Below are 15,922 nucleotides of genomic sequence, written 5' to 3'. Positions count from 1 at the left end.
TTCTGGGTGAGTCCCGGAGGCTCCCCGGCACCCTCCCGCCCCCTGGTTGGCATTTTTTTCGCGGTTTTGATATCCAGCCTCAGAACTGGGGCGGGGATCGCCGGCACAGGGGTCTGGGGCTTCCCCTTCCCCCTCCCGGGGAGGGGGGAGCTGCGCAGACATGCGGCGCTGCTCATGTGACGTCATGCTTGTTAGTTCATTTTTCTTGGGGAGTTCTGTCCACTCATTTGTCGATTTTTGTTGTTAACCAGAATAGGGCTTTGTTTTGTGGCGCTTACCTTTCTGGGTGCCTGCCCCAGTCGATGGCAGATATATAATGCTCCAAATCACATGTGCAATTCTATGGGCCATTGCTTCCTGTGCCTCTCTGAGGGGGCCAGATTCTGTCTCGTGGTCCCCAGTAGGCCTAGAACTCCTCCCACATCGACTGATGCAAAATAGTTAGGGTATCCATATCAGCCATGGATAGCTCCGGGGAGCCTCCAGGACTCACCCAGAAAATGGCGTTTCATTACATTCAACGCTGGTTTTTTCCTGTCACAGGTGAGGCATGCATATAGTAGGTATATAAAAAGACGCACCTATTCGAATGCAACATTGTGTCAAAATTTCAAAGAAATCGGTAAAGAGGTTTCGAAGATTTCCCTCACATGAAAAACACATGAAAAACACAGTTTTTATAAAAAACCAGTGTTGAATGTAATGAAACGCCATTTTCTGGGTGAGACCCGGAGGCTCCCCGGAGCTATACTGGGCTGATGTGTATATATTAGACCATGGCAACGGGCCGCGGGGACACTAAAGCCCCGAAATCATCTCAAGATAACCTCAAGATAACAGTTAATCGAAGGAGTTCTAAGCCTACCGGGGACCAGAGCCAGAACCTGGTCCCCTCAAGAGAGGCACGAGGAGAAATGGCCTAAAGACACCCCCGTGTAATTGGAAGCAGTCTTTGTCTGCCATCTACCAGGTCAGGCACCCAGAAAGATAGGAATTCCAAAACAAACTTCTGCTGATCAAATAAATTGCAAACCGAAAGCCGAACTAGCAACAGAACTCCCCAATCAAAACCAAGGAAACAAGTATGACGTCACCATAAATGCTGCGCATCTGTCTGTGCAACCCTCCCTCTCCGGGAGGGGGACGGGGGGTTCCCAGACCTCCACACCGACAACTCTCCTCAGTTCAGAGGCTAAGTATCAAAAAATGCAAAAAACTGCCGACCGGAGGGAGGGAGGGATGCCGGGGAGTCTCCAGGTCTCACCCGGAAAATGGCGTTTCATTACATTCAACACTGGTTTTCTGTGGAGAGCTCTTCGGCTCCCCGGAGTTACCTAACCAAAGACGAAGAAAAAGAGGGACTTACCTGGGAGGCGGTCGTCACTCGCTCTTCAACTTGAAGTCGAGACAAATGGCTGCAACCTGTGACCCAAGGCTACACACGCCTGAGAAGGCCCAGGAACATAAACGAAATACCGTGCAGCCAGGAACTTGTTCGACCTCCATAAGCCCCATGCCCGAATGTCAGCCCAGGACATCTTCCCAAAAACAGCAGGCAAAGGCGCGAACTTACCAATGTCGTGGGCACTGGGATAGATCGCAGGCTGGCTGGACCAAATAATCCTGCAGACGACCTGGGAGAACCACACCTTGGAACAGGGAAGAAGGGAAACCAGGTCCACCCAAAGCATGTTCCCTGCCACGGAGGCTGTGGCACGCAGATACCGGCGAAGAGCCGCAACTGGACACAAAACATGATGCACCCCTGGCCGAACCTACCAGGCATCAACAACCCAAGGACCCCTTCAGAAAGCAGCAGACTGATTCTTCACCATAAAAGAAGGAGAAGGCTGCAAACGAATGAAACGATCACCAGGACTGAAAGAGCAGAAACCTCTGCGCTGGAGGAGAGCATGAAGCTCCCTGACCCAACCCCCAGAGGCCAAAGCCCTCAAGAAAAGAGCCTTAGAAAAACAGACTTGAACCGAGGGGCCCCCACAAACCGAGGAGAAGAGAGAAAAGAGAGCACCCGGTCCAATGACCAGGACGGCTCAGGCGGAGCATGAGCAGGCCGGAGGTGAAACAACGTCCAAGAACGCTTGTGAAACAGAGCAGAAGAGACATCCACCCCGAAAGCAAGCTGCAGTGGCTCCCCCAGCGCCGCACGAAACGAGGCGACAGAATTTGGCACAAAATGACAGTCCAGAAACAACTAAGAGAGAGAGGACAAAACAACCCAATCAAAATCGAAGACAACCTACGAAGAGACAAAAATTTGCTGAAAGGACCACTGAATCGCCAGGACGTTTGACACCAGCTGAACATGATCCGCCAGGAGAGCCAAACTCCGAAAACTCAGCAGACAAGTCACCCGAAGTGACCGGCCCCAAAGAATCAAAGACCACATCAAACCCCCGCGGTTTACGCAATGAACCACCGGGGAACAGTCCAAATGGAGCCGGATCGTTGCTCCTCCCAAATCCTCTGAAGTGAATGTCATACCGCTGTGAGCTCGACGGAAGGACAGACCCTACCGACCCTGGCCAGCCTGGTGAGCACTTGTTACAAAACCCCAGCCGAGAGACAAGGCATCCGTAAACACATCGAGTGTTGGCTCGGGGAGGCGCTATGGCACAGAATCCCGAAAAACCTGCAGAGGAAGCCAGCAACGCAGCAGCCGACGCAAGGCTCCCGGGATCTGAACCCATCAATCGCGAGGGCAGCAGAAGGGACGACCCTGAAGAAACCAGAACATCCGCCGAATCCGGATCCGACCCGATGGGTAGACCAGCACAGCGAAGTTCAGGCTCCCACACAACCGCTCAAACAACCGACGTGTGACCCGGGTGCCCTCCAAAAACAGCCGGAGGCGGGACCACAGCTGCAACAGCATCGCAGGAGGGAGAGACAAGGAAACAGTCCAAGAGTCCCACACCAGACCCAACCAAGTCCGAACCTGAGAGGGAACCGAAAGGGACTTCCTCCAGATCACCACTGTTATAAATGGTGGGCTGTACTATGGGGGATCTAGTATTAAATGGATGTAGGGGCAGTAGTTAGCATTAAGAGTTATCAGGTATGGGAGATCTAAAAGGCCCGGCCCCCAACAAACATACAAAAGTAAATTTATCGTGGCTTATTACTACAATTGTCAGCCTAGAGGTAGATCATAGATCTCCTACACAGGAAGAATGGAGACTCCTTTAAAACTAACTTACTTATTTATTAACCCCTTAACAACCCCCCATATACATTCACACCAATAACAATAATAATAATTACTTTACCACACTATCTTACGTTAAAAGCCTTGGTCCACATAAGCAGGATACAAGGTTTACACTGAGAACAAGCTAGGGTAAAGTACTACTAGTGAAGAACCTGAAGCTTGAAGCAGCTTAAGGTAGTGAGACCACATGGTACCTAACACAACACAACACTAGGGGGTACCCAAAACACTGGCAAACTACCCCAGGTCTACACCAATCTTACAATACCAGAGTAGGCATAATTAACATTCTATACTTAACACTTTCGCGCTTTATATTAGAGATAACTCGTCGCCGTTTTCTCTTACGATTCCGCATAACTGCCTACTTTTCTCGTCCATCGAAAAAATATTTCTATAAATTCCATTTTTTAACCGAAATGGATGGGGATACTTTTGTTTTGTAGAGAATTTATTTGCGAATGTTTTGGTACCAAAATGAATATTATATCACATAAACTTCTATGAGTAAAAAAAAAATACACAAAGTATGTTTGGGGGTGTGGCGAGCGTGTGGCAGTGGGTTCCCTTTAGCCGTTGATATATCCAACACGTGGGAAATATTTGTATGTGTTATGTATATGTCTGTGTAGGGAATTTTACTGCGATCACTGTCATACAAATTATAAAATGTTTCAACAAGTATAAACATGACAAACATCAAACGAACGAAAACAATGCGTTCGTTTCTGCTGCGAACGCATACTGAGCGACGTGGTTCTATATTTGGCGCTTCTCTTACACATGCTTTGTACAAATGTTATACAGTTCATCTTATAGAAAATTTTATTGTGAACACATTGGTATAAAAAAGAAATACGTACATAGAAAAGTAGGGTCAGGAAACGTATAAACTTTCCAAGCATGGTTTCCCCCCTGTGTTTTCGCCAGTGCGCTCGCGGCTAACTACTCTCCACTTCACACATTCTTGCGGGTGGGTAATTACCTATATTAAACATTCATATGCATATGTCCGTGTAGAGAATTTTATTGCGATTCCAATGATACCAAAATTAGCGATGTAGGACAACTGTAGGCTTCGCAACCATTAAGAGAGTGGAAACATTTTGTTGCTGTTTGGCGCTCTCGGCGAGTGATCTGCATAGTTTTTTATTTGGTGTTGATACTCCTTATGCTTGGGCGGCATTTTATAGGTATGCTCTTATAGACAATTTCATTGCGAACACAGTGATACCAAATTTAAATACGTGCGCCTTCAATTATTGTCAGGACAGTCAAAAGAGTGTACACTTTTCGGTCTTACCGCATAGGCGCGCGAAGTGCCGAAAGCATCTGGGGTATTGTTTTTTTTTGAGCGCCGAGAGCGCGAAAGTGTTAACTTAGACACTAGACATAGAAATAGGTAAGGGAGAGTAGAAGGCAGAAGGGGAGAGGCGCCGAGCCACACAGTCCAGTTGTTTACACCTCGAACGCCAGCAGAGAAGACCGCATCCAGCGACCAGATCAGGCCTCCCGAGTTGAGTGGTGCCGGGAAGAGCCTAATTGATCGTGCAGCTATACATATTACAATCTTCACCTATGTACCATATTGTTTACTTTACTCGGTCTAGGGAAAGTTAATAATTACTACAATGTTATACTTAATCCCCAATAAGCTCAAGAGTCTGAATGCTTTGTGAGCAATCAAGATTCGTCCTACGTTTGGCAAGGAAGATATGAACAAAGACACGTCGACAAGCGTGTCAAATATAAAGTAGTTTATTTAGCTCAATTTGACCTCTGGTTTCCAATTGAGGAACCCAGGGTCGTACAACCTACGAAGAGACAAAAATTTGCTGAAAGGACCGCCAGGAAATTTCATACTGCCGTTTAGACGAAACTCGCAGGTGGGACACCATCAACTAAGCCACCTGATCACCATACAAGTGGTGATACACCCGCATCAAAGAGACCAGACGTGAAGAGTGGAGAAGATCGAACCTGCCATGTAACAGACCTGACCGATCTGCTGAAAGAGGCGGAGCCACGGGAATACTCTTGGGTTCGGACATCGAGCAAGAAGCGGCTGAAACCAAGGCTGGCCCGGCCACCAAGGAGCCAACAGGACTACTCTCCCTTGGCAAGTCTCCAACCGAGCCAGGATCTGGAGCAACAACCGGACCACAGGGAAGAGGTACAGGTAACTCCGCCTCGACCAGTCCAGCCGAAAGGCATCGACCCTGATGGCCTCACTGGAAGAAGCCTCGACCACGCCGATGCGAAAAGGTCCACCTCTGGGCGCCCGTACGTCCGGCAGAGCCAACTGAACGATTCGGCGTTGACTGTCCATTCCGTGGAAAGGGGAATGAATCGAGACAGGCCATCCGCCAGGACGTTTGACACCCCTGAACATGATCCGCCAGGAGAGCCAAACTCCGAAAACTCGGCAGACAAGTCACCCGAAGTGACCGGCCCCAAAGAATCAAAGACCGCATCAAACCCCCGCGGTTTACGCAATGAACCACCGGGAACAGTCCAAATGGAGCCGGATCGTTGCTCCTCGAGCGACCCAAATCCTCTGAAGTGAATGTCATACCGCCGCAAACTCCTTCGTCATGCTGTGAGCTCGACGGCAGGACAGACCCCACCGACCCTGGCCGGCCTGGTGAGCACTTGTCACAAAACCCCAGCCGAGAGACGAGGCATCCGTGAACATATCGAGTGTTGGCTCGGGGAGGCGCCATGGCACAGAATCCCGAAAAACCTGCAGAGGAAGCCAGCAACTCAGCAGCCGACGCAAGGCTCCCGGGCTCTGAACCCATCAATCGCAAGGGCAGCAGAAGGGATGACCCTGAAGAAACCAGAACATCCGCCGAATCCGGAATCGACCCGATGGGTAGACCAGCACAGCGAAGTTCAGGCTCCCACACAACCGCTCAAACAACTGACGTGTGACCCGGGTGCCCTCCAAAAACAGCTGCAACAGCATCGCAGGAGGGAGAGACAAGGAAACAGTCCAAGAGTCCCACACCAGACCCAGCCAAGTCCGAACCTGAGAGGGAACTGAAAGGGACTTCCTCCAGATCACCACGAACCCGAACCCGGCGACCTGGGAAAGAACCATATCCTTGGCGAGCAGACACGCGAACTGGCTGGGAGCCCACACCAGCCAGTCGTTGAGGTAAGCCAGAACCTGAACCCCTAACAGAAGCAAACAGGTCACCACGACCCAGTAAGGCATGTGAACACTCGAACGCGCCAGCCTTGGTTGCTGGCTCATTTGCTGCAATGCTATTGGTCAAATTGTAACTCTTTTGTGTGTGTCCGACGAGATGCCCAGAGCCGCTGGCAAAAGCATTTTCGTGAGGAAGCTCTTGCATAGAAGATGTGTTCTGTTCTGTCTATCGGCCAATAGATAGAAGAACACTGTCTATTCCTCGCCGTCAAGTTAAACTCGGCATCTTTTCGATATACCAATGCTCGCCCGGAATCGCGACTGTGATATATTGTTCAGAAGCCTAAGTGACATCACCAGAGTGAAACAGACTGGTATCACGTAACCCCTGGTGACAGACAAAGATCGTTGTGAGTGACCTAGAGTGAACTAAGGCAGTGCCGCCGCCTAAGTAACCTGTGTGTGACTTTACCACAAGTGTACCTGCATAGTACCACATAACCTGCAGTAGCCAGCCGTCACTCGGTCCAGAGCGTGTAGCTAGTACCTCTGTACCTCGTGTAGCCTCGAGCCGCCCGCCGCCACCCTCACTGTACCACGTGACATCACCACCTTACTCACTGCCAGTGCCAGAGTGTGTGCGTGTGTCTGTGACATACAGCGCGCCCTCCTGCGAGTACCCCCGTTTCAAGTACGGTTTGTGGGAAACCCTGTCGTCAATGGTCTCACTTCAGAACGAGGAAACCAGCTATCAGGCCACCTACGAGTGCTTGCATAAATGTGCCTGAGTGAGTGAGTGAGTGAGTGAGTGAGTGAATAAGAGAGATACCCCATCTGTAAGTACAAGATCTTGTCATTGTTTTATTGTGTCTGTGTTGATCTGAGGGATCAACCACAGTTCTCACCTACTCATACCTGTCACAGGTTATAGGTGAATCGACGGTGTTTGCGTGTTTATCTGTGTGGTATCACTGCATTTCACTCGTCTGTGAATGTGAGCTTCACATACATCACACATTTAGTTATTGTGTGATTATTATTGTGCATGTTATTGCCTGTCCCATTGACGGTTTATTTGTGATTATTGCATATCATCATTACCCGAGTATCCGGTTGAAACTCTTGTGATCCCTTTGCATACCGGCAGTTAGGTTGCCGTGTTAATGATTGGCTGTCAATTGTGTTAAGTTAGGTGTTACTCCACGAGTGGATCTGAGTCGATTAGCCAGACGTCAAGAGTCTCGCTAATGCAACCATTGCCTTTCTGACGCCAATCTGAAGTAAACCAAGCACCCTTTGTATTAGTGGTTAAGTTAGTAAATAAACTACTGTTAAGCTTTATGCGGTGTTTCCGTTGAACCACTTCTGAATACTGCCAACATTACTCAAGCCTTCAGCTCTAGGTGTCTTCAACACCGAGTTGCCTATACAGTATTCACTAAACTATAAATGTGATGAGGAGACTAGGAATCCCATAAAGTGTTAAATCATTGAGGAGATTCCAACGATCAACATGAGGCTAGTCTGAGAAGAGACCCTAAGGACTCTAACTCGACCTTGCTCCCAGGTCCTGTACGGTTGCTCTCGTATTTTCTCTGCTGATTCCGCCAGCTTTGTGAAGCGTCTGCCACATGTACATTGGCAACGTACACATTGCAGTCAGGAAAGCAAAAAAGAAAACCCCCACATCTGGTTTAAGTCACTTTCTCCCTAACTGGAATTAATCCTATCTAAATGACATTACCGGCCGGAAATGATTAAATAAGATTTCGGAAAGACACTTTCCTTGTTTAGATGTTGACTCTGTGTTGATGATGGAAGAAGCACTAATTTGATCTCCATAACACTTTGTCCAATAGGAGACACTTATAAACACTTATAGGAGCTGAACTCGCTCCAGCAACTCTGGTCTTAAACAATTGCAGTTAATTCAAATGAGATGTTTTATGATGTTAAACGTCCAAAGACTGCTGTAAGATAATAATTCCAACAGAATAGCTGGCAAATTTAATAGCGAGGTGGCAATGATATCCTGTTTTCTATTCATAGAAAATTCCACTACTGGCTACATTTTCTATGGGTTAACTTGTGTATACAACCCAGCAGCAATATTATCTGCTTATTGTATTTAAAATTAGTAAATGGACTGTATTTAATATTAGTTGGATTTTCTGACAAATGTTGTTATATTAAACAAATACAATGGTTCCAAAAAACTAATGCATTCCTACTTTGTCCAGAGTGGTGACATTATTATGTTTCGTGGGATGATGGATCTCCTTGAGAATGATGACCAAGTTGCTGTTATCCTGGCACATGAAATGAGTCATGTTATCTTGGAGCATGCAGTAAGTATGTTGACTGGATTTTGAGACCTTTGCTCACTGTACTTCATCACTATGACAAGCCCCTGGTGCACAGACAAAAATGATTTCCCCAAAGTTGTTTTCTGTGGTGAGCCCCATTGGCTCCCTGAAACTATCACACTGAATAAGTTCCATACTACTAAGTGTCATCATTTGCAGAGTTTCATTGGCCTACCAGGGACTACGAGCCAGAACTTGGCTCCCTCAGAGATTGCAGGGAGCGATGGCCTATGAATATTTTACATTTAAAGTTTAGCATCTTTTGTCACCATCCAAGGAAAGGCACCCAGAAAGATAAGTGGATCAAAACAGGCTACGGTATGATTAAAATGAAACTGCAGCCTCAAAGTTGCCTAAAGGACTAACCATAATGAAAAGAAAGTTTTGTGAAACTAGCCTCTCACTAGCTTGCCCTTTCAATCTTAATTAACACTATCGCTCGCTTTGGACACTGATCACGTGGGGAGCCCCTACGGCTCCCTGGAGCTTATCGGGCTAATGTATGTTATATTAGATTGGGACATTAGTTAAGGAGTTCAGACCTACCAGGGACCAGCGCCAGAACCTGGCCCCTTCAGAGAGGTTTCAGGGAGCAATGACCCTGGAAAACCCCCTTGTGGTTGGGGTTTTCCTTATCTGCCATCGACCAGGGTTAGGCACCCAGAAAGGTAGGCGTAACAAAACAAACCCAACATGGTAAAAAACTAAAACAAAAAACCGAACAGAGAGGTAGAAACTCCCTACGATCCCATTGAAACAAGCAAACAAGCAAACATCACACTTTACTGCCGCGCCGATCGTCCGCTCAGCCCTCCCCGCCCTAAGTGGGGGAGGGGGGAGCCCTGGACCTACCGCGCCGGCTGCCAAGCTTCAGTTCGTAAGCTAATGTCAACCAGGATAGACGCTTCTCTGGCCTCAGTTTATTAGGCGGTTTCCTAGGCCTTGTGTGGCGTTCACTGCCGTGTGTTGTGTTGTACGGTGGCCAGGAGTACCTCATCAGTGCTGGGGCTGCATGCACTTAGGGGCTTCCTTCCCTAAGCGCCCTGCGTGTACTGCCCCACCGTGACAGGGTTATCTTCCCTGGGGCGTTCGGGAACCATTCCCGTAGAGGTTCTTGCTGCTCGGCATTTGCCTCGCCCTTGGGGCCAGCTGGGGCTTGGGGGCCCTTGTTTGGCCCTGGGAAGGGACTGGTATTGTGCTGGTTAGGGCATCAAGGTATTGCATAACCTGCCACCTAAGCGGCGACTGGTTCCTGTTGCCTCTGGAGACAGTGTACTTTTAATTTTTTTTTTTTTTTTTTTTTGCATTTGCCTGGTGGGAGTCTGCCTAGTGTGGCTATTGTTTCACTGGTAGAGTTTGTTGGCCCTCTGCTAGGCCCCCGTGATTGTACACGTCGCAGGGGTTTTCAGTGTCGTCCTCTACCCCTTTGTTATTTTTGGGTTTCTTAACCGGTTAGCAACACCTTGCCCGGGCTTCCCGTAGCAGTCAGCCTACGGGCCCTGGAAACCCCTGTCGGGGCTCGGTGGACCATTGAATGTGTCTTCCGGGTTCCAACCCATCTTGTACGGGATCGTTGGTTGCTGTGCCTTGTCTCCGGGTGACAATCGCCACTTTTACCTCCGTCATGTTGCCTGTTGGGTCACTGACACCTTGACCCGGAGTCTTGCGAGAGAGATTCTCTGCTTGTTCTCCAGTACTCCTCTGATGTTATTACTGTTCAGAGTACAGCGGCATCCATGTTGCAAGCTAGGTTAGGTTGCTGCAACACGCTAGGTTGGTTCCCACTCGGATGCCCCGGGGCCACCACGTTTTGGTTAGGTGCTGTTCACCCCTTTCCCTCCCTGTTCCTGACTCCGGACCATCTGCAGGTTTCCGGGTCGGGGCAGGGTTTAGTTGGGGCCGAGACTCTGGCGGTTTTTGAGGGCTGCCCCGTTCGGGTTAGGGACGGAGGTTTTCGAGCCTGTTCCTCCTGCCAAGGCTTCTGGGTCTTACCAGCGGCCCTTTCTTGCTGCCTTTCGCATGGACTCTTCCTTTTCTTTAAGGTCGGAGGGCTCGGAGGACGGCTCTGCCCTGGGGCTTCTGTTGTGGGTTACCGGGGCTGTGGGGAATGCCTGCTAGCAGTTCTGGGGCGGTTTGCCCCTGCCTGGGTTTTCTGCTTCTGGGCGGTGTTTTTTGCCCATCCAGTCTGCTTGCTTCCCACTTTTGCTGGCATATTTTTGTATCTTTTGCGTTGGTCACAGCCCTCACTTCTGGTGGCCATTTTCTTCTGCCGGTTTCCCGGCGTGGCAACCAGGGCAGCGTTGCGGTTTGTTTACACGCGCCTGGATGTGCGAGCGAGCGTCTTGGGTGATTTTTTGCCTTTTTCAGGGGTTTTATTCTCCTGTTGTCGTTTCTTTGCTTTTCTGGTGTTTTCTGACCGTTTCCTGTTCCTCTGGGAACGCTTGAGTGTTGATTTTATACCGGGTTTTCTGTTTTGTCTGTTTTAGGTCTGGGCCTTAGGGTTTGGGCTCAGTGTCCCTGTCTGTTATGCTTGCACCCATACCTTGTCCCTCATTTTTTGGTCTGTTTTTGACCGTTTCCCTGTGGGTTCTGCCTGGGGGCTGTGCTTTGCCTTTCTGTGGTGTATCTCCGCCAGCAAATGTGGTGGTTTGGGCTCCCCCTGGTTCGATTCCGGGTTCCTTTGGGTTCTTTAGTTTCGTTCCGGAGGTTTCTTCCTCTTGGGCCCCCTTTGTGGGTTCAGGGGGGCTTTGTTTCCTTGTGTGTGACCCGGTTCTGCCTTCTGGGGTTCCAGGGTCTTCTTGGCTTCCAGACTGATCTTTTTCGGCCTTGGTACATGTTGTGGTCGTGCTGAGACTTTGGGGTTTTGTTGTCAAGGTGGGCCTTTTGATACAGTTTTGTGTCTTCTTCGCTTGGCCGGCGTGGTGCTCTCTGCCCACTGGTCGGCGGTTTGTAATTTTCTTTTCACGTGTATGTTTGTGTGTGTGTACACATGTACATGTGCATGTGTACACTGTGTGTGTGTGCATGTATTTATATGTGTATATGTGTGTATATATATATATATATATATATATATATATATATATATATATATATATATATAATATATATGTGTGTGTATATACATAATATATATGTAACTGAAAACTCACACCCCAGAAGTGACTCGAACCCATACTGCCAGGCACTCTGCTGGCATACAGGATCCCTTAACCGCTCGACCAACACGACTAGACAAAAGAGGATGGTAGCCGAGGCTATTTCCATCCCCCCGCCGGCACTCGGTTGGTAATCTTGGGCATGGTATTTTATCAAATCACCTTATTCTTTGGGGCACACGAGTGGAACACAAATGCGAACTAGCCTGAATGGTCCCCAGGACTATATTCAACTGAAAACTCACACCCCAGAAGTGACTCGAACCCGTACTGCCAGGAGCACTCTGCTGGCGTACAGGATCTCTTAACCGCTCGACCAACACGACCAGACAAAAGAGGATGGTTGCTGAGGCTATTTCCATCCCTCCCCACCGGCACTCGGTTGGTAATCTTGGGCATGGTATTTTATCAAATCACCTTATTCTTTGGGGCACACGTGAGGAACACAAATGTGAACAAGCCTGAATGGTCCCCAGGACTATATGCAACTGAAAACTCACACCCCAGAATTGACTCGAAACCATACTGCCAGGAGCACTCTGCTGGCGTACAGGATCCCTTAACCGCTCGACCAACACGACCAGAAAAAGGGTGATTAGAATAAGGTGATTTGATAAAATACCATGCCCAAGATTACCAACCAAGTGCCAGCGGGGGGATGGAAATAGCCTCGGCTACCATCCTCTTTTGTCTGGTCGTGTTGGTCGAGCAGTTAAGGGAGCCTGTACGCCAGCAGAGTGCTCTTGGCAGCATGGGTTCGAGTCACTTCTGGGGTGTGAGTTTTCAATTGCATATAGTCCTGCGGACCATTCAGGCTTGTTCGCATGTATATGTGTATGTATACTTTTTCTTTCGGAAGGGGCTCTGGTTGATTACCTGGTTGATGGGGTTCTGGGAGTTCTCCTACTCCCCAAGCCCGGCCCGAGGCCAGGGTTGACTTGTGAGAGTTTGGTCCACCAGGCTGTTGCTTGGAGCGGCCCGCAGGCCCACATACCCACCACAGCCCGGTTGGTCCGGCACTTCTTGGAGGAATAAATCTAGTTTCCTCTTGAAAATGTCCACGGTTGTTCCGGCAATATTTCTTATGCTTGCTGGGAGGACGTTGAACAACCGCGGACCTCTGATGTTTATACAGTGTTCTCTGATTGTGCCTATGGCACCTCTGCTGTTCACTGGTTCTATTCTACATTTTCTTCCATATCGTTCACTCCAGTACGTTGTTATTTTACTGTGTAGACTTGGTACTTGGCCCTCCAATATCTTCCAGGTGTATATTATTTGATATCTCTCTCGTCTTCTTTCTAGTGAGTACATTTGGAGGGCTTTGAGACGATCCCAATAATTTAGGTGCTTTATAGCATCTATGCGTGCCGTATATGTTCTCTGTATTCCCTCTATTTCAGCAATCTCTCCTGCTCTGAAGGGGGAAGTGAGTACTGAGCAGTACTCAAGACGGGACAACACAAGTGACTTGAAGAGTACAACCATTGTGATGGGATCCCTGGATTTGAAAGTTCTCATAATCCATCCTATCATTTTTCTGGCTGTCGCAATATTTGCTTGGTTATGCTCCTTAAACTTTAGGTCGTCAGACATTATTATTCCCAAATCCTTTACATGCTGTTTTCCTACTATGGGTACATTTGATTGTGTTTTGTACTCTGTATTATGTTTAAGGTCCTCATTTTTACCGTACCTGAGTACCTGGAATTTATCACTGTTAAACATCATGTTATTTTCTGATGCCCAGTCGAAAACTTTATTAATATCAGCTTGAAGTTTTTCAATGTCCTCAGCCGAGATCATTTTCATACTGATTTTTGTCATCTGCAAAGGATGATACGAAGCTGTGACTTGTATTTTTCTCTATATCTGATATGAGAATAAGGAAAAGCAGCGGTGCAAGGACTGTACCCTGAGGTACAGAGCTTTTAACTGCACTTGGACTAGATTTTATATGGTTGACCGTTACTCGCTGAGTCCTGTTTGACAGAAAACTGAGTATCCAGCGTCCTACTTTACCGGTTATTCCCATTGACTTCATTTTGTGTGCTATCACGCCATGGTCACATTTATCGAAAGCCTTTGCAAAGTCCGTGTATATCACATCAGCATTCTGTTTTTCTTCTAATGCCTCAGTGACTTTGTCGTAGTGCTCAAGTAGCTGTGAGAGGCACGATCTTCCCGCTCGAAATCCATGTTGGCCTGAGTTGTGAAGGTCATTGGTCTCCATGAAATTGGTGACCTGACTCCTAATCACTCTCTCAAATACTTTTATGATGTGCGATGTTAGTGCAACTGGTCTATAATTTTTGCCAATGCTTTGCTCCCTCCCTTGTGTAGAGGGGCTATGTCTGCTACTTTAAGTGCATCTGGTATCTGCCCCGTGTCCAAGCTCTTCCTCCACACTATACTGAGTGCCTGTGCTACCGGCACTTTGCATTTCTTTATAAATATTGAATTCCATGAGTCTGGACCTGGGGCCGAGTGCATGGGCATGTTTTCAATTTCTTTTTCAAAATTTAGTGTGCTCGTGTTTATATCAGTTATATTTACAGGGGTTTGAATATCCTGCATAAAGAAATTGTCTGGATCTTCCACCTTCATGTTGTTTATTGGAGTGCTAAACATGTCCTCATACTGCTTTTTTAGGATTTCACTAATTTCTTTGGTCCATTGGTCTGTTCCCTTCTCTGTTGACGGGGCTCAGGGGGAGAAGCTTGCTCTGTTGATTCTCGCATGGTCCTGCAGTTAGTGGGCTCTTTTGGTTGTCTTCCGGCCTCTGGTGGCGACAGTGGACGGCTTCTTCCCCTTTGGGGGGTTCAGGGCTGACAGGGTGGGCTTCTTCCCCTGCACTTCGTCATGTCATTTTAGTAGGTGTGTTGGACGTGGTCGATCCGCCCCATCCTTCTGGGGTTCCCGTCTCCTCTATGCAGACATGGGCCTGGCGAATCTGCAGTTCTTCTGGACTTCTTTAGTCTGCGCCCTGGATTCTATGCCCTCATCGGAGGACTGTTGTATCCTTTCTGGCTTCTGTTGGGGCCGGGTGCCTGGATGGTGGGCCCCTGGACCTCCAGGTCAATTCTTGGCATGTTCCTCTCCAGTTTTCCGGGACTGGCACAGTTGGTGGTGGGGCTTCAGGCTTGCCGTTTTTGTTGCCTTCCCTATTTTGTAATTGTCACTTGGTTTATTTACACATCTTTACCAGATTTTGGTGCCCTATCTGAGTCTGCTTGGGATTCGGTGTCTGGCCTACCTCGACGACTGGCTGGTGTGGGCTTCCAGTCGGTCCGCTTGTCTGCTCGCCAGGTGTGTGGTTCTTTCCAGATCGTCGGGTTTGGTTTCCTGGTGATCTGGAGGCTGTTCCATCTGTTTCCGTCCTGGGTTTGGACCTGGTTGGGTCTTGTTTAGTGCTCCTGGGCCGCTCCTTGTCCTTCCCTCCAGAAGTGTTGCTGCGGCTGTGGTCCTGCCTTTGGCTGTTTCTCAGAGTTGCTCAGCGGTTGCTCGAGCAATTGTGCAGGAGTCTGAACTTCGACGTGCTGGTCTGCTCGCAGGGTCGGGTTTGGCTTCGGCGTCTGTTTGGTTCCTTCGTAGACTCCCCTTCCGCCTCTCTTGCGATTGTTGGGTTCGTTCCTCTGGGGATCTTGTGTTAGTGCTGTCACCAGCATCTTCTTTGGGGTTTTCGGGGTTCCGTGCTTTGGCACCTCCCCGAGCCTTCGCTCGATGTATTCACGGATGGGTCATCTCTCAGCTGGGGCTTTGTGACCAGTGCTCACCAGGTCATCCGGGGATGGTGGGGTCTGTCCGTCCATCGGGCTCACAGCACGGTTCGGGAGTTCGTGGCTGTCTGGTTTGCGCTTCGGAGGGTTTGGGTCACTCGGTGCTCTACCATTCAGCTCTGTTCGGACTGTTCTCTGGCGGTTCTTTGCCAGAACCATAGGGTTTCTCTTAGGTGTTGATCTTTGGGGTTGGTCCCTTAGAGTGGCTCGTTTGCTGGATTCTCGGGGTTTGGCTA

At 48.7% G+C, this 15,922-nt stretch overlaps 1 protein-coding gene across 2 annotated transcripts in view; it reads left to right on the top strand.

Annotated features, from left to right (window-relative positions):
* LOC123760569 (metalloendopeptidase OMA1, mitochondrial) overlaps positions 1 to 15,922 on the top strand; it is a 250,307-nt gene that overhangs the window by 131,078 nt on the left and 103,307 nt on the right. The window contains exon 6 of one of the 2 annotated variants that reach the window (XM_045746252.2): positions 8,624 to 8,731. The exons of the other annotated variant lie outside the window; for it this stretch is intronic. Within the exon in view, the coding sequence (XP_045602208.1) occupies positions 8,624 to 8,731 (108 nt within the window). The remainder of the gene's footprint in view (positions 1 to 8,623; positions 8,732 to 15,922) is intronic. 2 annotated transcript variants of the gene reach the window in all.

The sequence above is a fragment of the Procambarus clarkii genome, chromosome 21, assembly GCF_040958095.1.
Source record: "Procambarus clarkii isolate CNS0578487 chromosome 21, FALCON_Pclarkii_2.0, whole genome shotgun sequence".
Taxonomy (NCBI): Eukaryota; Metazoa; Arthropoda; class Malacostraca; order Decapoda; family Cambaridae; genus Procambarus; species Procambarus clarkii.
This window is presented reverse-complemented; position numbering and strand designations above follow the sequence as displayed.